General features: G+C 38.2%; 1 protein-coding gene across 5 annotated transcripts in view; it reads right to left on the bottom strand.

Annotated features, from left to right (window-relative positions):
- Ctnna2 (catenin alpha 2) overlaps positions 1-26,686 on the bottom strand; it is a 1,105,512-nt gene that overhangs the window by 722,677 nt on the left and 356,149 nt on the right. For 4 of the 5 annotated variants that reach the window (XM_042690427.1, XM_042690430.1, XM_042690429.1 and 1 more), the window contains one exon: positions 2,655-2,858. In XM_042690427.1, coding sequence (XP_042546361.1) covers positions 2,655-2,858 — 204 coding nt within the window. Of the gene's footprint in view, positions 1-2,650; positions 2,859-26,686 lie in introns of all 5 variants that reach the window. The other variant, XM_042690428.1, reaches the window with a different exon arrangement.

Below are 26,686 nucleotides of genomic sequence, written 5' to 3'. Positions count from 1 at the left end.
GGTAGAATATTCTAAATGTCTATCAGGGACTTATCAGTAGATGTGGTGAATCTAGAAAATGTCAGCTGTCAGTTGTGTCAATCTTTAAATCCCTTCTGTTTAATGACTTTTTTGATGCTGATGATATGGACTCTCACATTAAGGTAAAATCTGCAAGGTAATAATTTGATAATATCTTCATTCCTAAAGCTTAGAAGGTTTAAAATGAAATATAACAAACTAGGAATACTGAATAACTTACTGGGTGCTATTAACTACACAATTGATTTCCTGGTCAAAAGATAAATGGCTATATGTTTCTTTAAGTTTTTAAGTTAATAATGGGATATAAGCAAAAGAGGGACACTGTCTTCAAGGAGAAGTAGCAGGTGGAGGATGGGGGAAAGGAGTGGGTAACAGGCAATGAAAGAGATTAAAGTATATTTCATATATATATATGCATACACACATATATAAATGGTTGAAACACTGCTTGTAAAAAGGAAAGAGTAATTAAAGGAATATATTACAGGGATAAACTTGTTCAATGTACACTGTATGCATCTGAGGAATTATCATACTCAAACCTTTATATACTATTAATGCATGTCTATAAAATAAATTCATATATTCTTTATAAAAGAAATACAAATTGGTATGTTTCCATAGTAACAAGCACACTGGTTATGGATCATGGAGGTTGTTTCTAGATCATGGAGGAAATACAGCTGTACCCCTATCTATTTAGAAATCACTGAAAAAGTCTAAAGATCAACACAATTTTTCAATTGTCTCTATAAACATCAATTAGGAAATGTTTTGTTTCAGGCTTTGAACCTGGTGTGCAACATGCACAGAATCTGTATATTTTGAAATTTAAACACCATTCCATGTATTCTCTACAGCCATGTCAAAAAAGCAAGCAAATTATAATACAAATTCAAACCATTCCTGTGTCACAAAATTCTGAACTGAAGAATAGAAGCCTGGAGTCAATAAAACACAAATCCATCAGCTCTGTTGATCCATGTGGCATAAAAGAACGTCTACTTTGACAGCTTTCTCAACATCAAACTGAAAATTACATATCACATCGACATCAGCTCTTCTTTAATCATATTCAGAGATTTCTATTCATCAGAACATACTTTTCTGATTTATTTATTTTGACATCTTAACCATCAACATCTCTGAAATTTCTGTTTCTCTAGAAATAATTATTCATTGACAGAAATACCAGCATGCCTCAATATAAAACAGAATCCCACAGACAAACCATTAGATCTCTGATATTCTATTACAAACTACAACAAATAGGATCCCCACTTTTACTAACATTCTCTCCTGATAAGTGTGTTATGCGACATATTTTCTCTGGGTAGGAAGCACAAATGTCACCATTGCTTTCTGGACCCTATGTAAACCCCATTGAGCAAAATCATAGCTCTTCAGGTCCTATACAGCAGTCTTTAGAAGTAGCTGGATATCACAGGATGCATCCACACTTCACTTTCTCTGTGCTCAAAAGGGGTGGGTCTTCCAATCAAATAATCTGGAGGCTCATAGGAAGCAAACATATTGTGTATTTCAGTTTTTAGAGTTTCCTCGTGAAGCATTCTTTTGGTTTCTGAGTAAAGTTCCTTGGAATCTGGCAGGAAGAGCATGGTCAGTGTCAGTACTGACTCCTTGCTGAACCTACAGGCTGCATGACTGCCTCCTGAATATGTTGTCTCATGGTAGGGCAAGTAAAATGCTGCATGCCTATATTGACTCAGCATTACCAGAGGTATGATTACAATACCCAGTATGCATTGCAAAAGCATAAAGCAACAGATGTTCAAGGACACTGTTAACTTACCTGACCTCTACATAGAGCATTCTGTGAATGTATAATATCAAGATGACTTCATCTATGTGTTTTTCCCCTCCAATTTATGTTGCATTCTCTCAAACCCAGCAGTCTAGTTCTGGGGGAGCTCTGGACCATCCACTGTGATAGGACTGGGCATAACCTCAGTTGAATGAAGGTAGCAAATCAATATAACTCTAATGTAGTGCCTTTCAAAGCAAGGAATACACAAATTGTCACATTCTATCACTAAAGAGAGGATGGTGATAGTATGCATCACAGGATAGCCAGGAACCACTCATATTTGTACAAACACCTACAGATTCATTTATAAGAATTTTTACATATGCAGTGAATTCATAAAACTTTTGCAAATTTTAGTGCAGCTGGAATTTCTCCACCTTAACCAACTCATTGAGACCGTTTAAAACCTGTTATGCTTATTACCGCCTTTTAGCTGTGAAGATGAACATCTATAGCTATTCTCAGCACATACCCTATAGTGTCCACCAATCATCTGATTTTTACCAACTGAAATCTTACTAACACCAAACTGCAGGCAACCACTACAATGTCCAAGAAGAAACCATTCAGTAGAAAGTAAAAGTTTTCCTAAGATTTAACTCCCCATCAATTTCTTCCCTACTAAACATGCATGCTCAAACAAAATCAGGACACAGACTGTCCCAAAGCAATTCTTTGGTTTCGCCTGACACACTTCAGGGAACACCTGTCCTCTCGTACCAGGCTACGCATGCTTTCCTAACAGCCTCAAGATCGCAGGACAGAATCCACAGAGAGAGGAAAACGGAGCCTCCAGACTTACATTATTCATGTATTCGCTGAGCAGATCCTGGAGCGCCTGTCGCACCGCATTGCACTCGGCCACGATGCGTTCCCGCCGGTCATCTCTTGTGCAGGATGAGTCTGCCATGAGAGCTGCACCGCTGATGATGCTTTCCAGCCTCTCCTCCAGCGACGGCCGGAACCTGGCTTCACTGAAAGTCATGGGGTCCAGAATGATCTTATTCTAAAATAATTAGGAAAAAAATATATCAGCAGGGAAGAGGTGGCTGTGGGTGAACTCAGCTTGCTAGACTAGGAGACAACACTCCTCTCCCAAGGAAGGGAAACTAGTTACTGAGACAAACTCTAAAATGTCCTTGACAATGTATTAACTTCTATGAGATTATTTTTCTTTTTGCCTTAAATGTAATCTTCAGGTTGAAAACAGCAAATCTTGTTGGAAGAATATGTTCTTGGCAGTCTGTCTTGGCTGAAGCATTTTCCAAGGAGACTGTGAAACTGTCTTCCCATTCTTGATTTAAAAAAAAAAACAAAAAAACACGTGTAGCTTTCCAGGATAGCACATTTCAGTGTAGCACTTTGGAGGATTAAGGGAGATTAAAGAACTATATAAACTAGATTTGATGTAAAATTTAAGATTAAGAACTATGTGAAACTAAATTTTACATAAAACCTAGATTAAAAAGTTTTGTTGTTGTTGTCATTGTCATTGTTATTTGTGCTAGTTTTGGGACTTGAACTCAGGGCTTGAACTTTTTTTTTTCAAAGCTAACCTTCTGTCATATGAGCTACAGCATCACTTCCAGCTTTGGGGTGGTTAATTGGAGATACTTTTCTGCCCAGGCTGGCTTTGAACTTCGATACTTAAATCTCAGCTTCCTGAGTAGCTAGGCAGGCATGAGCTAGTGCTTTCTGGGCATAAAATCTAACCCCTGTTTTCACTGTATTTGATTCGGGTACCCTGAATCTTGTATATACACTTCTCTAATTTGGGGAGGGGAAGGGAAAAAACAAAATGCTTAAATAGAGATTGACCCATTATAACAATGAGATGTACAAGACACTATGCTAAAAAACAAACTTTACAACATCGGTGGGGGGTAGTTGTGGAGGTGGGAGGGAAGGGATGGTAGGGGAAAAACAAAGGAGGAGGCAACAATGCTTGATAGGAAATTCACTCCTTACCTTGTTCATGTAACAGTAACCCCTCTGTACAGTATTTTTACAATAAAAGCTGTACAAAAATGTAGTATTTGTAGAAAAGGATTCATAAAGAATATACTTGCACATATGTGTGTGAGATTTCTCATGATTAACTGAGAGCAACTTAATGGGGGTATTGACATGTTCCAAAGAGATGTTTCCTAAAAGTAAGGCATCACTGAGTATGGGAGCTTAGAGCTGTGCCTAAGTAGGAGGAGTCTGGAGTTTTGTTGGCAGAAGTGTCCATAGATGGATGGGAACACATGCCCAGAACTTAGCCCTGATAGAAATGCAGGAATTCTGAAGGGTACTTAGACACAAGGTAAGTGTGCTAGTTACTTTTGTGTAGATGTGCCCCCAAACATGACAGAAACATCTTACAAGGGGATGGGAAGAAGGATTTGTTTTGTCTCATGGCTTCAGAGGTTTCTGTCCACCACAGTCGACTCTATGGTTTCTAGACTGATCATGAGTAAGGCAGAGAATCATGGCAGTGGGAGCATGTGGAGTATAAGCTGTCCACCAACAGTGAGCAAATGTAGAGAGCGGAATTAAGCATGTGGCAACCAGCTTCAAAAGCATGCACTTGGTGAAGTACATCCTCCAACTAGATTCTACCGCTTTAAGTTTCCAACAACTGCCCAAACAGCACCACTAGCTGGGGATGAATCCTTCAATGCATGAGACTGCAGGGACTACTTCACACTGAAATCCTAACAATTGAGAACAACATCCTTTCCTGTTGAATAAGTAAGAAGAGAAGACCAAACATGACACAGATACAGAAGGATGAGAACCAAAATAAAAGACTTTTAAAAAGGTCAGAAAGATAAGGAATATACCCAGAAAACTTGCCACAATTCAAGGCAGTGGAGACATGGATGAAGGTGATAATTAACTGGTGAAGCAAAAAGGTGATGTTCACATTACACATAGGTTAGTTCCCTTCAGGGAAGCTATTTCTGCTTAAAGTAGCAAGGATCATTCTAGCAGTGTTAACCAAAGTGGAATGATCTGCTTCAGGAAGCAGGATGTTCATCTTCATTAGAGATGCACACACACACACACACACACACACACACACACACACACACACACATGCACACACACGCACACACACGCACACAGGTCCAGAGACAATAAGGGCAGTGATGGGAAATAGTTTTCCAGTCCAAGGATCCCACAGTGAAATTTCAATGCCATTATTGTTTCCTTCAAAGCTCATTATTCTTTAAATATCCCAAGCTCATTAACCTTACATATTTAGCAGGTTAAGATAGTACTAGAAAACAGTAACTGAATGTATTAATCAATAGAATAAGAAAAACGAATGAATGCAGGAAGTCATTGCCAATCTTCAACCAGAAAGGTGCTATATGCCTACTACAAGCACATAAAGTTACAAAGGGAAGTGGGGGACATAGAAGACAGCTTAAATGATTTTTTAAATTCTAATGTAGTATAAAATAACTGCTTACTGATTATAAAGAAAGTTCAGCTATGTGCTCTGGCAAGGTTTTTCCAGTCTTCCAAAACATCCTAGATTACTTGCCAAAGGCTATGCTGGGTACATCCAGAGATTTGTTTCTCTGTTTTTATTTGTTAATAAGAATATCTATAGCAGAGTGGGAGAGTAGGAGAGAGATGGGGGAAGAAAGAGAGAGAGAATGTGGAAGATAGAGAGATAAAGAGAGAGAGAGAGAGAAATCTAAGTACAAAAGTTTTGAGCTTTTGCCTAATGGGTGTAGAAGTTTATAATTTAGGAAGGAAAAAATACAGACTAAAAATATGTACCAATGCTAGAGTCTGGCAGGATTGTAGATTTCCTAGAAAATCAGTAGATGTGCAAATCTCTGCCTCAGTTTAAAAGTCAGATATGTACAGTCTTGCAAAGAGAGATGGTTATTCTTTGTTGAGCTTCAATGTGAGGACCAGTTCATATTTGCACTCTCAAATCTTGGAAAGGATTTACAAAACAATTGTTTACTGAATTTCAAAGTTTAATGTCTGGAAGTTAGTCCCTGTGCTGTGTTATTGGCTACAACTGTCCAAATCATGAGTGGCCTTCATAAAAATGATAGTTCTTTGGGGCCCTTCTTTATAGGTGGAAATTCCAAAGAAAATCTGAGAGGTAGCACAGATATTTCTGCCACTCCCAAGTCTGTATTAAATCCTGAGTCTATATAAAAGGCAGTGGATTTGATTAAATTCTCTTCCTCTACTGCTTTGCTTTTCAGGCATAAGTATTCTATCTTTTCTTTCTCACTATAAATGTGCATTCATAATACACATAAGCATATATATGTTTGAACTCTGCCTTTTACTTGCTTGGCAAGCCATCTACCATTGACCACCTAGTTTCACCTGCAATCCATTCTTTGCACTGACTATTTTATTTCTTTATTTCCTAGTACTGGGTTGAACTGAGGACCTTGTGCTCTTGCTTGGCTTTATTAAAAAAAGTCATAGCTGGTGCTCTACCATTTGTGCCATGTTAAAAAAAGTCATAGCTGGTGCTCTACCATTTGTGCCATGTCTCCACTTTTGGCTTCTTGCTAATTAATTTGATAACATTTCCATGGATTTGTCTCCCTGGGCTGACTCTGAGCTTTGATCCTTGTATCTTAGACTCATGAGTAGCTAAGAATATAGGCATGAGCCACTGTCTCCTAATTGCATTGTTTATTTTAGAGATAGAATCTTGCTTCCTACCCAGCTACATCTTGAACTAAGATCTGTTTATTGTAGGGTTCCTCTCACAGCAGGTATGACAAGCATATTTCACCATGCTCAGCTATTAATCAATAGGGCTCTCCAATACATACCTGGGCTGACCTTGAACTACAATCTTCCAATTTCAGTTGGCCAAATGGCTTGGATTACAAGCATGGGCCCCCACTGCTAGGCTAAGTATCTTCATTATCATGTATTATTAAAAACTGGCCTTCTGCCTGGAATAACACATACCTGTAATCCTGACCTGTTGTGAGGCAGAAGCCCAAAGTTTGTAATTTGAGACTGGCCTGATATTAATAAGATTCCATCCTAACCAACAAGCGAGGCAAGATGCTAGGTATCTGTAATCACAGCTACCCAAGATGTATGGGTAGGAAAACCAAAGTCTGAGGCTGGCCTCAAGCAAATGTTCTAGGTACTATCTGAAAATAGTTTCCAGTAACTTGGTAGATAGACAGACAGACAGATAGATAAGCTGGGGGCATAGCTCAAGTAATGAGTGTCTAGTTCGCATATACAAATCTCTGAGTTCAAATTGCAATACTGCAAAAAAGGAGGAAAATAGACAGATAGATAGGAAGATAGATAGCAATGGAACCAAAACTCACAATCAAGTCAAAACCAAAACCAAAACACACTTATAATAAACGTATTAGTAGACTATCTTTCTGATTTTTCAAAGACCTCTTTTATGGAGAGCAATATCAACATAAAGCATAGTAAGCATTTGTTCTGCTTTACATTTTCTGAAGACACTTCAATGATATCTATTGGCCTTAGGACAGATCTTGTGTTAAGTGCCAATTGGATGGAAATGTATAAAGGCACATTTATACTTTTCAATAAGGCTTCTCAGCAGCACATAGGAGAATGTATCACTTGTCATTAAAGCACCATCTCCTAAGTACTTTCCTATAGTACATGGAGCTTAGAGATTGGATATTTTTTATGAAAAAAATAAGGTTACATGGACACATATGTTTTGGAAGTACTGTATGGCCCACAGAAAATGAGCAAATGAAATGATTTGGGGAGCTTTGAGTTACAGGAGTTAGCTCAGTGTGAATCTCCCAAATCCACAGAAACACGGAGAGAAATAAGTTCAAAATGCATGCATTATCTATGAGAACCCAAGGAACACTGTTTGGGGGATTTCGCCATGTCAGCTGATGGTGTCAGCTGTGGAGCTCTCTGTCTGCCATGGCTGGCGGCTGTCATGGCCCGAAATACATGAAGCACTGGGCTTGACAAACTGTAGAAAAGTTATACTATCCATCATTCATTATTTATAGATCGCAAGGGAAGAGCTTTTTTAAAAAATCTCCCTGGGAAAGAAACAGTAAATTTATAACTTTCTCATCTGTGTCTGTGATGCAGATGTGAAGTGTGAAATATTTCAATGTGGATGTGAAAGAGTAGTGAGGGGAAGCCACTCGGAGGAGAGGAAGGTGGAAAGGTGAAGTACAGTGCATGCTGCCGTGTGTGTGTGTGTGTGTGTGTGTGTGTGTGTGTGTGTGTGTAGATGGGAATTGTGTCTGTATTTTTCTGAATGGTAGGTTTTGTTTGTATGCATACACTCATGCATTTGAAATGAAGTGTCTGTGTTTGAGAAGATGGTTCTGGATTGAATGTATTTGTGGAAGATGCAGTATATGTGTACATGTGTGTGCATGGGATATCAAAACAGTTACTTGTATATGTATGTGTGTGTGCATCTGAGTTTGTTAGTGGGTTGTGTACACAGGTGGAGAAAATGAGAAGTAGGGTGGGATGGAGGGAGAAAGAGAAAAATGGAAGGGAGAGACGGAGATAAATAGAAAAGGACACACAGCATGAGAGAGAGCGAGCGAGCAAGCAAGAGAGAGAGAGAGGGGGAGGGGGGAAGAGTCATTGTGTTTTCAGGGAACTGGTAATCTCACACAGACTTTACAATGAGAAAATAATAGGACTAAAAGAACCAAAGGAAGCCATAGACTTAGGAGCTAGAAGAAATGATTCTACCTATACTTCCTAAAAATAGAGTGAAAGAAACCCCTGGAGCTGACTCCTAGACAAGGAAGCACTCAGAGAATGAAAACCAAGTTGGGATGAGAGAAGAGTAGGCATTATTTAGAAATGATGAAAAGGGAAGGGGAAGAGGAAAGAAAAGAGAAAGAAGAAAAGAAGAAAAGGAAACCATGTAGACAAGTTTTTGCCTAACACTTCGCTGTCCTTTGTACTCAGCAGATGATCTCTGAGCACATTCACGTTATTTTTCCATCACCTCAGCAGTGTTGCATTTCTGTGCGGCTGCCCTCTGCTGGCAGGAAGTAGTGTTGCCTTCCTTCCTCCTGGTTCTACGGGGAATATTGCATTTATTTTATTTTATTTTATTGTCGGTTGTGGGGCTTCAACTCTGGGCCTGGGCGCTGTCCCTGCGCTCTTCATCTCAAGGCTAGCACTCTACCGCTTGAGCCACAGCGCCACTTCCGGTTTTCTAGTGGTTTATTGAGATAAGAGTCCCACGGACTTTCCTGCCCAGGCTGGCTTTAACCATGATCCTCAGATCTCAGCCTCCTGAGTAGCTAGGATTACAGGCGTGAGCCACTGGCACCCAGCAAGAGAATATTTTAACTAGGCCAAAATGCCAGCACCAAATAGTGAATGAAGGGGCAAGTCCAAGGCTTACATCTCTCCCCAAGGCAAAGATATGTTCCTGGGAAAGAGCTTTCTGGTGTTTTCAAATGGATTGACATTAGTCCACTCAGATTTTGCTTTTAAAATCAATACCTTGCTTGCATTTTTGAAGCTCATTTTGTCCTTGCATCCTTGTGATCTTTTAGTTCTATCTCATACAGTCATACCAGTTCATTTTAAAATCATGGGCCAGCATCTCTGATAAATGCTTTAACATCTTAAAACTGAGTTTAATTTCATGTCCTCTCTGCTTTCATTCTGCTTATTTGACTTGCATAAAAGTTTGTGTTTTGTGATTTTTTTTACTTAGTTTGGACTAATATTTTCAATTTAAAAATTGCAGTTTACAGAGCAAAAAAGTAGAATCCATAAAGAGTTACAGTCGCCATCACAATGGTGCTACAGCCAGCTCTGCATCCCCGCAAAATTGATCTGCAATTTTGTTCTTTGGGTTGAACTTGGTCAATTTTTTAACCTCAGATAATTCCAGAGTGGCTCTATAGCTCAGTTGGTTAAATCACCTGTCTCATAAAATAACTCAAATCCATATAATTTAAAACTGCTTCCCAGAACAATATGTTTACTCATCTTTATCACCAATACAGTTGTTAGGAGAGAACCACTTTCAAATTGGTCCTCTCATCCATTCTGTAGATCTTATGTCATGTAAAATTGCAGTATAAACACAGGACCATGAAGTAGCTTAAAGCAGTCTCCACACAAGAAGAGAAAGTAGGAAGAATTCTGTCAAAACAAAAAGTTGAATACATCAGCCACAAGTAGTATGATATGTACAAATCTATGTCTATGGTATGAGCCTCTCTTATTAAGTAGAAAGAGAAACCAGAAGTATGATGGCCTGGTCATTCATTCAATAAATTAAAATATAGGACTTGAACACAAGTCTTTAGATTTTAAGCTCCATATTCCTTCCACAGTGGTTGAAATGAGTAATAAATCATCATTATAAAAAGGTATCTCTTACTTTAAAAATGGAATGATTCTCTTAAATCAAACAATACATAATTATCATCTGTCATACTCTGGTGTTTTATGTCACTCAAGTGACCTCACCTTCCAATGGAAGTTGTTGATTCAATAAATTGATGTCCATTACATCAGATGTCAAAGGAAAAATCCTCAGTCATCCCTTCTTTCCAGTGATTCATTGTCTAATCAAACCCATATAATCAACTGTAACTTGGAAAATGTACTGACGATATAACAAAATGATGGAGAGAGATGCTAAATTTGCACAGTTTGGAGAACGAAGCCACTCAAGAAATCTTTATTGAGAAGGATGCTCCTCAGCTAAGATCTACAGAGTATAGGGCTATTGGTCAAGTAAATCCAGGAGCCAGAATCAAGGTGAAAGAGAGAACACGATACAAAAACTACTTCAAGAATTTTACTGAAGTGATAGAAATAAGATGATGTCATGTGTGTGGTGCCTCGAAGAGAAAACAACTTCAGGGGAACACCATTAATGTCACCTACCTTCTATACCTGGAGCACCACAGCATCAATGGAGGCTACTCTTAGCCAAAGGAAGCCACAGTCCCTCACAGAGCCCGGTCTGCCATTCCCACACCATGGACATTCCTCACTTGGGCCACCTCTACTTCAGATATGACTTTACTGACATTATTAGGGCTTTCTTAGAACTGTGATAAGTCTCCCTATCCACACTCTCCCTCTACCCCCGCCCTCCCCCACCCCACCAAGCCTCTGTTTCTCCTGTTCTCTTCTAACAAGTATTTGGCCTGAATCCTAGTCCAAAGGCTCTGTCAGCTTATTTCTGATAATTTTCTCTCACGTCAGTCTTCACAGGCAATTCTACTTATTCAGAAACATTCGGAAGAAAGTTTATCATATGCAAATCCACATCAGTTACAAGTATGGTCAACTGCATTAATATCTAAAATTAATTGCTTTCATTTATACAACAAATGTTCAATTAGAAGGTATAATCTACTGTGTCAGTCAGAAAACAAAATATGCATAAGTCTATTCCTAGATGGTATTTAGACACAGGAAGGCTGTGTTCTGGGAGATGAATCATTGTCCAGGCCCTTTTAGTGGCTGGTAGAATGGAATTAGGCACATGTCTTCTGGTATATGCTCATAGCCATTTCATTCCACTCTTTCCCTTTTGTATTTCTCTGCATCAGTGATGCCAAACACCAAGAGATCATTGATGCATTCACCACTTCTCCATTTTAGGTATTGAAGTTGCACTTGTACATGATTCTTTCATACTTCAAAGAGATATGATACCTAGTAAATATCCATTAGGGATAAAAATTTTTAAAATGGTAGTTCATGAATTTGAATCTCCCAACTCTGCTTTAAACTGGTCAACAGGAATTTACAATAGAAACATATCTTAGCCACGTTAAAACTGACTTTTTTCTAATTATACTCAGGCAGCAATCGAAAATACCCTATATGGTTAGACTAGGAGCATAAAAGGACCATTTCGAATTACAGTGGAAATGGTCCTGAAGACACACGAACCAATAGAGTGGAGGTTTTAACTTGTACATTAACACCTTCATGGACAAGGTCTCTAAGAGAGACAATGTTTTTGTTGCTGTTGTTTTATTTTATGTGTAAGTAGCCAAGAGACTATTGAACAAGTGGGGAGAAAGTCTTATCTAGATATCTTTACATTTCCTGCCTTTTAATATTAGGTCAGCGTCATATAGAGAACAATTTAGTCACTTGGAATATATACAGAACTTTCAAAACATCAAAAAAAATCATAAAACAACAAATAAAAGAATTTGCCAGCTGGGAATGTGGTTTAGTGGTAAAAGTATTTGTCTAGCATGCATGAAGACTTGGGTTTGATTCCTCAGTACCACATAAACAGAAAAAAAAGCCTAAAGAGGTGCTGTGACTCAAGTGGTAGAGTGCTAGCTTTGAGCAAAAGAAGCTCAGAGACAATGTCCAGGCCCTGAGTTCAAGCCCCATGACAGGCAAAAAGAAAGAGACAAAGAATTTGATAATATAAAGTAGGGACTGGTTGAATAATTTGTTTCTCCAGATCTAATTTTATAATCATAAAAACAGAAAACGACAGTGGAATGAGAAATCCTATGCGATTTCATTCCACTCTGTGATAACCCCATAAAAATAGAAATGTCCTGGACTTTTCCCCATAGTTATTACTTTCATAATTCCAGGTAGCAACTAAGAAAAGCAAGTAATTGGGATGTTCTCCTGAACACAGGCTCCTTGCCAGCAGCTGCCCAGCACAACCACTTTGAATCAAACAAGCAGAAGAATGAATAAATGTCAACATGCTCTTATAGGCATGCACTTTCAGTTCTTAGAAGCAAAAACCTCAAAGAGGAACTTAAATAGGTTAAACTCATTCTTCTGAAGGAATAGGTTGTTCTGCTAGAAAGTCTTTAGAACAATGAAAACCTGAAAAACTAAGTAACAATGCATAGTTAAGGGCAAAAATATTTGTCCTTCATTCAGAGATTTTTCTCAGGAATGTACAGAGATAGATACATTTTCATGTTACTGGTTCCTTTACCACCATCTCTTCACTCTATGACCATCTCTGAAGTTCCTCGAGAGTCCAAGTGAGATCAAAGTTTAAGGTGTTTTTTTAAAAATTTAATTTAATGAATTATTTTACTGCCCTAATGAAATTCAGAACTGAACTAACAGTACCTCTGATTAATTGCTGTCCACAGATTTCCCAAAGTCAAAGATCTGACTACTAAACCCTCAGGCAGCTTCTCATAGCATTATTAAAATCCTATAGACTGGGGGAGGGGGAGGGGCAGATTTTATGGCCCTGAAAATTAGAATGAAGACACCTATTGACAATGAGGAATGAAAGATCACAATCCTGACTTTGGATGCCTAAATACCTCTTTTAAACTCTGAAGCTTGAAATCTAAAACTTAAAAACTGATTTAATAAATTAACCAAGATGTCTAAATCAAAAGCATGTTATTTGTTCAGTTTTAAACACTTAACTCTCCTTGAAATGGATCAATAATTAATGAATACATTTCCCTCTTTTTCATTCTGTGCCAGACTCTCCCAGGGTGAATCTGTTTTACATGAAAAGTTTGCCACTCTAATTGAGGCAGCATTATTAATGAAAGAAACTAAGTTGAGTTTTAATCATCTATTTTTTATAAAGCTTCAGTCAAAACTCTATCCACTGTTTCAGATGGCCTTAATTTTTTTTAAATTGAGAATAATTTTGTTTATAACTCACTCTTTCTTCTCAGACATATACTTAAAAATAAACCAATTATACCTCTTACCTAAAGATATTGTAATTAAATAGTTCAGTTTAATTAGAAATAAATGACAAAGACAATGACTTGATAATTAAAGGGTATTTGTTTTAAATCCATACTTACTTTAAAAAAAAAGAAATCTAACTCAGTCTAGCTTAACCACATTAATTTTCCTTTAGAGGAGAAACTGATATTTAGAAGACAGGGTTATTTATCAAAGGTAATTAATATACTGGTTAAAAGAGTTTAGCTTTGGGCTCTTGCTACTAGATTTTGAAATATAATGGAAGTGAGTCACATTTCCACTAATTCCATCGTGTGTGTGTGTGTGTGTGTGTGTGTGTGTGTGTGTGTGTGTGTGTGTGTGTGTTTTCCTGAGTCATGATATTTCATGAGGGCATTCTCAAATTCTGCCAAAGGCACAATTAACAACTACAATGAAGGCAAGATTAATAATCTTTCTCCTTATATTGTGGCTTGATTAGCATTGCACAAACGACATTTTATAACTTATTGACTTGTAAGTATCCAAAATGTAGTTAATCAAATTAGATCATAAGAGAACTGAGTAACAAATTTTCTCTTTTTGGGGGGAAGAGAAGCGATAAACTACCCTTTCATATGCCTTGAACTCTTTACCTTGTTGACCAACTTTCTTTTGCAAATTTTAATCTTCTTTCACTACTGTGCTCTTAGCACAGTTTACCATCCACTTTAATTTAACATTCCATATGCTTCACAAAACCCTGTTGTACTATAATTTTCCTTCTGCCCTCCTCGATCTCTATCTTTATCTACCTGGAAAGTGATTGAACTTCAAGGTTCTGTTTCTTTACCCTAGCATTATCTCAGAAACTCATATGTCATAATCATCACCTGCTGGTGAAAGACCAATGAAGTCCTATGTCCACTTCCCACCACCTTGCGACATATGGTATTATCTATACCTGTGATGGCCTATATCAGAAAGTGCTTTCCCAAGACAGAGACACAACTTGTTTTTTTTTTTTCTTTCTTGCTATTGTTTTTAATGTATTTAAAATGTACTATGTGATTTTGTTGTTTCTTTTGTACATTCTTTCCACACGGATAACCCCTGTTTTCACTGTATTTGATGTCGGAGTCTTGCAACTTGTATATACATTGTTCTAATTTAGGGAGGGGATGGGAAATGACAAAATGCTGAAATAAAGACATTATGTTGAAAATGAACTTTACAACTTGGGGAGGAGGGGGGATTTGGGGAGGCGGGATGGTAGGGGAAAAACAAAGGAGGAGGTAACAATACTCAATAGGAAATGTACTTATTACCTTACTCATATAACTGTAACCCCTCTAATACACTATTTTTACAATAAAAACATAATGAAAAAGAAAGTGCTTTCCATATCCCCCAAAACATATTAACTTCATTTCTATAGAGAAAAAAACACAGAACTAAAAGGAAAATAAGAACCTATAATCTCACTTCATTTTTCATGTATTCACGAAAAACTAGAACTAATGAGAAATTCTCAGTTGATGAATGAACTAAACGTTGCTTAGAAAAGTTAGATGACTTGCCAAGAGCTACAGGGGAAAACAATTTGTGAAGTCCTTCTGATGCCAAAGCCCACACACTTGTAGCTTCCTTTTCTCATCAATGTTGTTCAATAATGATGGAACACCAACCTAATCTAAGACTAGGATATAGAAGTTAGAGGTGTAAAGAGTTAGACGGTCCTGTGGGTCTTGATATTGCTAATTCAGATGCGGATAATGTAATAATATTAAGAAATAAACTTTAAAAATAAGCCCTTAGGGCTCCTTCCAGGTAGGTAGGAGTTAGGCTCCTACAAAAGCAGTTTGAGAGTACTGAAGTAGCTTCCTGCAACCATGCAATACAAGACATTCTTCCTCTCCTGAGAATATAGCAATAAGGGGAATATTAGAAGCAAACAGACGCCCTCACAGGGCAACTGCACATGGTTGTATCTTGATCTCAGAGTACACAGCTTCAAGAGATATGAGCAAATAAATTTCTCACATTTATAGACTATTCAGTCTCAGGAAGTTTGCTACAACAACACAAATGGACCAAGACAAAAGAAGGGCAGATAAGAACTCTGATTCTGGCTGCCCTTGGCTATATTCTTTCTAGCTGATCAAGCTGCATAAATATCAGGTGCCTTGGTTTTCTCATTTGATACCAGTAATATTGGCAGGACCTATGTCATAGAGTTGCTATCAAAATAAAACTACACACCTAAGGAGCTTAGGGTAAGATATGCCACATAGCAAGCAATAAATATTTAACATCCAATCATTTGAAATAGTTCTGTTAAAGTAATACCTTTATGGTGATTTCATATTTTATGTTTCCTTGCTCAGGTCATTACCATCTCTCATTTATTTCATAATTAATAGTATAAATTAAACTTCTTCCACATACAAGTTATTTTGCCTAACACAATACTCTTAAAATCTTGCTTAATTATACTATCTCCACTGACTTCAAAACCTTCAATGGTCCCTGTGTGGACTGTAACAATTTATCACCTATGTAAGGCCCTTCCTGGATGGTGAGCAGACTCCACCCTCCTCACAGCCAAGTCTCCGCCCAGTACCTGCATTACCTAGACAACTGATACACCTAGAAGAGGTCCCTATCTGCTGAGGTCACATCTGTATTCCATCTGGCCACATCCGGCCCCTACCCTAGATAAGGCATTGTCTGGGGCCAGATGCTCTCTTTTCCAGCTGCATGAAGTGCCAACATGGCCTGATGCCCGCATGGAATGCCAACATGGCCTGGTGCCCGCCGGAACGATGAATAAACTTACCCCTTAATACCACATGTGTGGTGTTCTTACTCAGCAGCCTCTTTAAAAACCTAACAACCTACAATCTGAAAAACTGTAGAGTTTACAGTTTTACCTGGAATTGCTCCAGTTCTTTTTAGACCACTTGCTTTGGTGAAATATGCCAGAATCCATGATGGTGCAAAGAAAAGTGTTACAACTGGCATCCAACATCTAAAATGAGGATGTCCTTTTGAGCACGAATGGTCTAAAGAAATACCTTTTCCCTCCAGGTTCCCAGCAATCTGACTAAAGTCCTCACCTTTCGATTTCATTTCCTATGACTCTTTTCATGATCCCTGATAGTAGCTAACTGTGCTCCATCAGTTCCATCTCTCCCACTGTGCTTCATAGTTACTATGTTGTTTTATTTATTACTAATTAGTGATGGAGTTTGAAATGTCATATGAACTCATGTCCTCATGTTTAGTGGATGCTCTTACCATTGACAAATGCCCCCGTGATGGTTTTTGGTGTTTACTTTTTCAGACAAGGTCTCTCTTCCTGTCCTGGCATGTGTCCCACCTAAATTAGGCTTTCTGTATACCATTGTCATCAGGAGCTGGTTGAGAAGGGTCCTTGAAGGCTTTTTGTCTATCCCAGCTGGACTCAAACCAGACCACCAATGATGTCAACACCACAAGAAGATAGGATTACAGATATAAGAAACCAGAACTAAGTTACAAGATGTGTACTGTTCTTTGTTTTACTGAATATTTAATTTACACTGAGTGAGGAACAATGTCTTACTTGCCTATTAAGGTCTACTAACTAGATTTGCATGGTTGTTAAAGTAGGATAGATTTTTAGATAATTAAGAAGTTGGAAAGGCCGTGGGCCTGCTTCTGTATTTTATTTCTGCCTGAAAGCTTCTCCTTTATTACATTCACAATCAGTCAAAAGATATGCAGCCAAGAATGAATAGATGGCATAGCAATTGAATAGTTACTGGATTATCAAAGGTTGAAATTTTAAGTTTAATACTAGAAGAAATTAACATCTTATCCCAGAAATTAGTTCCACTACAGGTCAATGGTTTGGAATGTTAAATTAGCCATTAAAAATGGAAAGTCAATTTATATTTCTCAGCAGCAATTGTGACTTAATTGCTGTTATCAACCTAATAAATTACTAGGTGATTTTCACAAACTGGTTATACACTCAAATTTCATGTCTGATGAAAGAATAATTGTATCAATATTCTACAAATATGAAAGGGAAATTAGTTCATTGGCCACAAGGGAAATACATACACCTTGAACATAGACCCATTTATCTTTTTCTGTCTATTTTTAAGGAGGCAAATTAAGAGGAAGAAAAAAGCTGTTCGTGTCTCACAGGAATAATGTGAAATTTGTTAATCAGTTATCAAGAAACAAAGCATGGCTTACTTTTTCCCTTTTTGCCTAATGAAAATGTCATCTCGTTTTTAATTCTTTTTATTGTTAAGATGGTTCACAGAGGGGTTTCAGTTACATAAGGAAGGTAATGAGTAAAAATCTTGTCAAACTTGTTACTCCTTCCCTCAACTTTCTCTTACATTTTCTCTCCCCCCCAATCCTCCCAGGTTGTATAAATTGTTTCCAACAAGTTGTCTTGTGTATATCACTGTTACACTGATTCCCCCTTTGTCCTTTTTATCACCATTCTATCTCACCCTAGTTAGAATGGCTATAATCAAGAACTCTAACAACAACAGATGCTGAAGGGGATGTGGTCAAAAGGGTATGCTACTGCACTGTTGGTGGGAGTATAAACTTGTTCAACCACTCTGGATAGCAGTATGGAGGTTCCTCAAAAGCTTCCACATAGAGCTCCCCTATGACCCAGCAATCCCACTTCTGGGCATTTGGCCAAATAACCACAAACAAGGCCATACAAAAGCTACCAGCACAACTATGTTTATTGCAGCATTATTCACCATAGCTAAGATATAGAACGGACCCAGATGCCTCTCGGTAGATGAATGGATCAAGAAAATGTGATATATATGTATGTAGGGTGTGTGTGTGTGTGTGTGTGTGTGTGTGTGTGTGTGTGTGTGTGTGTATAATGCTGCTTCCATCAGAAACACTGGCACCATCCTATTTGTAAGAAATGGAAATACTTGGAAAAAATCATAGTATGTGAAGTAAGCGAGATGCAGAGAAAGATAGGTCTCACGGTTTCTATATTTGCAACAATTAATATACGTCTAGGATAATCTTAGCAGATGAGAAGAATAGCTCAATGGCTATGTACATATGACCATATAAGATGATGCTAAGGGAAATGAACTCCAAGAGGTTTTTTTTGTTGTTATTGTTTTTAATGTATTATGTGATTTGTTTTGTTTCTTTTGTATGTTCTTCCCCCTATGATATATCCTCTGTTGTTACTTTATTTTATTTTGGTACCCTGGTATTGTATATACAGTTGTTTGAATTAGGGAGGGGAAGGGGACCATCTTCTGTTTTGAACTTTGGATTCTGATGTACATTTGTTGATAAGTTTCAGTTGTAGAAATTCTTTATGCAACATTAGAAAAAAGACTTCTCCAAAGAGTTTAATCAAAGAAACAATGAGGGCCTGGGAAGTTGGCTCAGTGGTAGAGCACTTGCCTTGTATGCATGAAGCCCTGGGTTCGATTCCTCAGCACCACATAAGCAAAAAGAAAAAAGCCGGAAGTGGTGTTGTGGCTCAATTGGTAGAGTGCTAGCCTTGAGCTGAAGAGCTGAGGGACAGCTCCCAGGCCCAGAGTTCAGGCCCCATCACCAGACCGAAAAAAAAAAAGAAACAATGAATACCCATGGAACATAAAGAATGTTCATAAAGACATGCATGCCCATTGTGGAGAAATTGAAATTATATATGGTAACAATAGAGAGCCGAGAAAAAATTCAAATGGACAAACTTGGATCCATTGAAATCGAACGGCCAACATATGCATTAAGGCATCCATTCATCAAATATTTCTTTTATATTCTCTAAGTGAAAGTAAAAATAAAACAGCATCTCTGTCCTTCTGGTGTTTATATCTGGAAGGATGGAAACTCACAACAGATAATACCTTTAACATTGTTTACATCATGTACAATTATAACAAAAAGGAATAGTGGTTTACAAATAGAAAAATTGGGGAAGGATAATGAGTAATATTGATCGACTGATAGACTCCATCGAAGTCTATGATATTTGTAAATCACACCTCTGGTGTATCTATCAGGAAGTTTCCAGAGAGAAAAAGGGGGTTCTCATCTAACCAATGATTGACTTTATTGATATACTGAAAAAAAACTTTGGCAGACTATTGGTTGTTGTTAAAACCTGTGAAAAGTGGAGCTTAGCTGGAGGGAATAAGTCACTGGGAATATAAGTTTAAAGGATATATCTTGTCTGGCCCCTTCATGTTTTCTCGTTTCCAGGTTGACATAAGTTGAGCAGCCTAAAAATGGACTAAGACAATATGAAATTATGAAAGCCTGTTCTGGTACTTTCAAACTGACAGAAGGTAGGCAGACAAAGAAAATAACCTCAAGACCATCACCAGTTGCAACTTTCAGTCTCCAGAATAAGCTTACAATCATGTCTGAAGCCAGGCATTGGTGGGTCACCCCTATAATCCTAGCTACTCAGGAGGCTGAGGTCTGAGGACTGCAGTTCAAAACCAGCCAGAGCAGGAAAGTCCCCATGAAACTCATCTCCAGTTAACCACTAGAAAACCAGAAGTGGTGCTGTGGCTCAAGTGGCAGAGTGCTAACCTTGAGCTGAAGAGCCGAGGGACAGCACCCAGGCCCAGAGTTCAAGCCCACAACCAACAACCACAAGTTTATGAGTGATTACAAGTACAACTTTATCAGAGACAGAGAATAAAAAATATTCTTCTGAATCAATCAAATCAAGGAAACTACTAAAGCTATGAAAGAAGCAGTCTCTCTCTCTCTCTCTCTCTCTCTCTCCCTCCCTCACACACACACACAAACACACACACTCCCTCATACACACACACAAACACACACACAGATCAGATCTGTCTTGGGGTGAGACAGGACTCTTTTTGAAGATGCATTTTGCACAGCCAACACTTTCTTTTACTTGACATGGTATTTGGGGAACATCTTTAGGAGGTTAGTAGAGATTAAAAAGGGTAACATTCCCTATATCATTCCTTTATGATGGTACTGAAATTGTACAACTTTCATTCTGACATCAGGTCTGATGGTAAATATTTGCATGAGCTTGAATGACATGTTTCTCATAAAGCTACTCTCTGCACTTACAAATTTGGTTATTTAGACTGGAAATAACAGAGGCCTTTTAATGTTTGTGACCTGAGAGTATACCTTATACAGATTTTAGAAATTTCATCTGACTTATGTAAGTATATACATATCTATTCATGTATACATATATTAACACATATACATAGAAGTGTACGTGTAAGTATATGCATGTGTATACATATATATATTTATGAAGATTGATCCATCCTTAGTCCTGAGTATGGGAAAATTCTGTTCTACATGACCAGTGAGTAGCTTAATCTTGCAAGTTTTCCAGAGACTATCAGTCAGAAAAAGTGTAATATCGAGCCAGCACCAGGCATCGTGCCTGTGATCCTAGCTACTGGGAAAGCTGAAATCTGAGATTGCATTTGAAAGTCAGCTGAGGCAAGAAAGTCCATTAGATTCTTATCTCCAATTAACCACAAAAAGCCAGAAGTAGATCTGTGGCTCAAGTGGTAGAGTGTTATACTTGAGTATAAAAGCTCAGGGACAGTGCCTAGGCTCAGAGTTCAAGGCCCAGTACTGGAGGGGGAATAAAAACAATATCAATGAAGTAAATAATTTAACAGTCTTATTATACTGTTTTGTTTGCCCTTATCTTCTGTGTTAAACTCTTAAAACATATGCCATTCCTTTCTAAAAGAGTAAAAATAAAAGATGACAGGTTTCTTTAAATTGTGGTTACTGAATTCCTAAGAAAAAGCAGCTTGCAATGCCATTTCATCCTTTAGCCCTGTGCCTGTCAGCCACTCTTCTTTTCCAGGTATATTCTGAGCAGTCAACTGGATTGCTCAGAGCCACCTACTCGAGAAAGACTACGAGGAATTCTGAGCCAAGCTCCGGTAGCTTACGCCTGTAATCCTAGCTACTCCGGAGGCTGAGATCTGAGGATCATGGTTCAAAACTAGCCCCGGCAGGAAAGTCCATGAGACTCTTATCTCCAGTTAACCACCAGAAAACCGGATGTGGCAATGTGGCTCAAGTGGTAGAGCGCTTGCCTCTTGCTGAAGGGCTGAGGGACAGCGCCCAGGCCCAGCCAAAAACAAAAAGTAATTCTGATGCTTAATTGTGAGAGTGTAAGTTACATTCTGTACATCGGAATCTGGCCTGGTGATAATTCTCAAATAGACACAATGGAGAAATATACCTGGATGTCATCATGGACTAGGAAACTTCATGATGAGTTCTTGCACTAGTGGACTGATATCTGGGATTTTCTCCTATGTGATAGATTTGGCTGCCTCTGAAGATGGTCTAGGCTTTGGCCACTCTATGGTGTGTTAGAGTGTAGATATGACCAAGGGAAAGAAAAGAGCATTATTGTATCTATAGCTACCGTCGATTGATATTAACAACTTTTCAATTAAAAGCTGTTCTCCAAGGCTTTTTTTTTTTTTTTTTTTTTTTTTAGGGAATCACTTCAATTGCATTAGATGGAAGATTTCTGGCTGACACCTAGTAAGAAGGGTGGGAAAGAAAGATAGCTAGCAATTATGAGTGCTAACACATAATGGAACATATGAATAATATCTATGCCATCAAATTGTCATAGCCTTGAGAAATCAACGTTATGAATCTTCATTATGAATGAAGAAATATGAGCTGAGAGGGCAGAGTTATGTAATAAGAGCCAAGCATAGGTTTGTGCATGCTGACTTATTACCCTCTAACATGACCAGTATGAAGCAAGCAGGATGGACACAGTGGGCTGAGTTGTATTCTCAGGCATATTGGGTAGCTGCCCATTATGAGTGGCTCCATGGTGAGCTTATTAACAATTTTACCTTAATATAGGAAATCAGGGGGAAAAACTGCTAATAGAGAATATTTGGGGGAAATGAAGAATGGTAAGAGACCCACTAAACTAGAAAAGACCCTATAATTTGCTGCTGGACATAAATTCTAGTAGTATGTTAATGTGTTTGGTTGGAGAGAAGTGATATGCACATTTTGGAGATAGGTAGGAGAGAGAAGAGGAGGAGGAGGAAGAGGAAGAGGAAAGAGCAAGGGAAAAGGAGAGTGAGGAGGGGTTGGGAGACTGAGGGCATGTTTACTTCATCACTGAATTTAAACTAAATCTTAAAACATTAAAACAACTACTTGCCACATTCCCAGTCCATCATTCTACCAATGAAACACCACAGGAAGCACTGGAGGAGGAGGTTTAAATAACCCTGGATTAAGGAAAAATTAGCACTACTAATATAAGAAATCATATAAGAAAGTTTAAGGAATTAGACAATTTGAAGAAATGACATGTTTCTCTAGTAAGTAGTTTATTAGATCCAAAAACTCACTTGGTTCCTAAATTTTAAAGTATGACTAATGCATTGATGACAAAATTATACTTGTCACCACACATTGATAGTTTTGAATGGGATCAGCAACTACCTCAGTATTTGTGGTTATATTTAGTACTAATTCTATAACAAAGGTAAACTCAGATATATAAAAGTCTGTCAATATTCTCCAAAGAGGAAATTAATCACACTGGAAAAACTATAGATTTTCACTGTTAAGATAAAAAATGATTGGAAATGTGATAAAGTAATAATTTGATTAAACATTCATAGAAGGCACAAGTAAGTATTTAAGGGGCAATTATACAATATTAATGAAAGCACAAGGCCCTGAGTTCAAGACCTGGTATTGGCACACAAAATAAGATACTATTTCAAATCTAATCAATACTTCTGTAGGTCCTTATATAGCAAGTGAAATGTGCAAGAGAAAATTAAATTCTGCTGGGATGTTTCTTTGGAGCAATTATCCTTTATTTTTAAAAAGTAAATTAATTGGCATCTATGTGTGTGATGGGGGGGAGGCGGAGAGAAACATGCATGTATACCAGTACTAGGGCTTAAACTTGAGGCCTGGGCACTCAGCTTTTTCAACTGAAGGCTAACACTGACATTTGAGGCACAGCTCCACTTCGGACTTCTTTTGCTGCTGTTGTTGTTTTGGTTTGGTTTGTTTTGTTCATTTTTAGGTTAATTGGAGATAAGAGTCTCATAGACTTTCTTGCTGGCTTAAAACTATGATCCTCATATTTCAGCCTTCTGAGTAGCTAAGATTATAGGTATGAGCCACTGGAGCCCAGATTTGGACAATTATCTTTTAAAAAGAGAGAAATATAAATTATACTTTCAGGAAGTTCTCATAGGTGGCTAAAACCTTAGGAAGAAGCAAGATGTAAGGAGTCTATGCAATGATACTAGATAAGCAGTGCTCATCAGAGAGAGAGAAATAGAAGAGTTCAGAAGGCAGGGAAGTTATTGTGCCAAATTCTGGGTGACCTACCCCCTCAGCCCATCCTCAACTCTCCACCCTACTTTGCACTTCTCTTCCTTCGAGCTCTGAACCCATCTTTCTCAGAATCCCAGGGCTCTACAAAGATTTCCCAAAGACTGAGTCATGCATTCCATAACATTACTGAAAGAAGGTTAACTAGTTGATGTCCATATTTGTGATTTTCATTTCTAATTTATTTTTTATATCTTTATTCAAATACAGGGATTTTATTTTATTTTATTTTTTGGGTCCAATCGTGGGGCCTGGGCACTGTCCCTCAGCAATTCAGCTCAAGGCTAGCACTCTACCACTTGAGCCAAAGTGCTACTTCTGGATTTTTCTTTTTGCTTATGTGGTGCTGAGGAATCGAACCCAGGGCCTCGAGCATGCAAGGCAAGTGCTCTACCACTGAGCCACCTTCCCAGACCTGAAATAAATATACTTTATTTTCCTAATCATACTGTGGAGTACCAAGACAGGGACAGGATTTTAACCATGAGGCTTCAAGCACAGCAAGCACTTGTTTGTTTGTTTTTTTTGTCAGTGGTGGGGCTTGAAGTCAGGGCCTGGGGGCTGTCCCTGAGCTCTTCAGCTCAAGGCAAGCGCTCTACCACTGAACCATCTTCCCCATATACAGGGATTTTAACTCAACAAGTTAATTTCTGTGTAAAAGTTTATCTTGATCAGTGTTACCTCAAGTCTTTTTTTTTTGAAGTTATGAGGTTTAAACTTAGGACTCTGCACTCTCCCCTGGCTGGAGGTCCACTACTTGAGCCACACTTCTAGCCCTTGATGTCTACATGTGTGTTTCAGTGCTTTGGATAGCCCAGTATACACTAATATCCTAATAGAGGTGGACAAGTATACAAGAGCCAATTGGAGTGTTTCTTAGTGTTCTGTTTGGCCACCAGATGTCAGTGTTTGATAGAGAATGTGAATGCTTTAACACCAATGCTTGTAGCTACAAAGGGCTAAAAGGGTGATTTTGGTTATTTAATTTTACAGAGCAAAGAAGAAAAGATAGAAAGTGCCCACTGGAGTGAAAAATGAACGGCAAAAAAAACTGCAAAGCCCTGCCAACTCCAGTTATTACAGATAATGTGTCCTGGTCAGACAGAAAATTCTCTTTTTAAAACCTAAGATTATTTACTTATATAATATTGCATATTATATACATATAATCTGTAATCTCAACACTTGGGGATGTTTATAATGGGAGAAACATGAGTCTAAGAACATCTTGGGCATTATAGGAAGACATGTCTAATTTAAAAAAATTAATGATGCCAGGAGCTGGTAGCTCATGCCTGCAATCCTAGCTACTCAGGAGGCTGAATCTGAGGTACACAGTTCAAAGCCAGCTCAAGCAGTAAAGTCTCTGAGACTCTTATGTCTAACTATGAAAAAGTCAGAAATACAGCTATTAAGTGGTAGAATATCAGCTGTTAATGAAAAAGCTAAGGGACGGCCTCTTGGCCTTTGTTGAAGCTCCAATACCAGCATCCCCTCCTCCCCTCACAAACAATTAAAGTAAAATGAACATGACATGTATGAAATAAGAGTTAGATTCAGTAAATAGCTTAGTCTAAATTACAAAAATCCTAGGGTTAGAATTTCAGACTTTTCATGTGTATCTGAATAAAAGTTTAGCCATTTAATAAGTCAAGTAATGAGTATGTAAGTGAATTAAGGACTAGAAAAACCCTAACGCAGTAAGTGCTATCATGTAAAAAAATAAATTTCCCACAAAAGGCTGAAAATTCCCAAGATTTCATAACTGGAATTATACAAACTTTTGCCTTATTAATTAGCGAAAAGGTTATACTACAAAGCACTATTTCAAGCTGGGCACCAGTGGTTCACACTTGTAATCCTAGCAACTCAGGAAGCTGAGATCTAAGGATCATGGATGGTTCAAAACCAGGCAGGGCAGGAAAGGCCATAAAACTCTTTATCTCCAATAAACCATCAGAAATCCAGAAGTGGCACTGTGGCTTAAGTGGTAGAGCGCTAGCCTTGAGCTGAAATGCTGAGGGACAGTGCTCAGGCCCAGAGTTCAAATCCTATGACTGACCAAAATAAATAAATAAATAAATAAATAAATAAGCAATATTTCAACTCATGACTATAAGAAGTAAAATAGTCAAGACTTATTGATTTTGCCCCTTTGATATGGTGGATCCACCTAGTTCTGTCAATTCGTACTCCAATGAGAGTCCTCAGATAATCATAGTTTCACACCTGCATCCGTTTCCAGCAGCTTTCCTTTATTTAAATTCATTCTCCATCCCCTATACACAAGGGTCTTTAAAACAAGCCATCAACTATCTGGGAGGTTGTAATGGGGAAAATCACAGGTCCAGGCTGGTCCAGGCAAAAAAGTGAGAGACCCTATCTCAAAAATAGCCAGAGCAAAGAGGATAGGAGGCATAGTTAGAGCACCTGCCTATCAAAAGGAAAACTTGAGTTCTAATTCCTGTACCACCAAAAAAATCAGAAAGCTGACTATGTTCCTCCTTTATATTACCAAGGTAAAGCCCAGCTCCTAAGAGGCTCATAGAGCTTTCCAGAAGCTCCTTTCTGCCTGTGCACAATGTGATATCCTGATCCCTGCTTTCCTGTCTAAGTATCTCATGGACGTTCTACCAAGTGGGGCTCCTGTGGGCTATGCCATTCTTTCTTGCTGCACCCAGTCTCATTCATAGTCAGTGCGTGAATTCTCATCCTTTGCATCAGGTCATTCATCACCTACTACAGAAAGTTTATATT

Source organism: Dipodomys spectabilis, unplaced genomic scaffold (assembly GCF_019054845.1).
Source record: "Dipodomys spectabilis isolate Male_0828 unplaced genomic scaffold, ASM1905484v1 ptg000137l, whole genome shotgun sequence".
Taxonomy (NCBI): domain Eukaryota; kingdom Metazoa; phylum Chordata; class Mammalia; order Rodentia; family Heteromyidae; genus Dipodomys; species Dipodomys spectabilis.
Note: the sequence above shows the minus strand (reverse complement) of the source record. Positions and strands in the feature narration are given on the sequence as shown.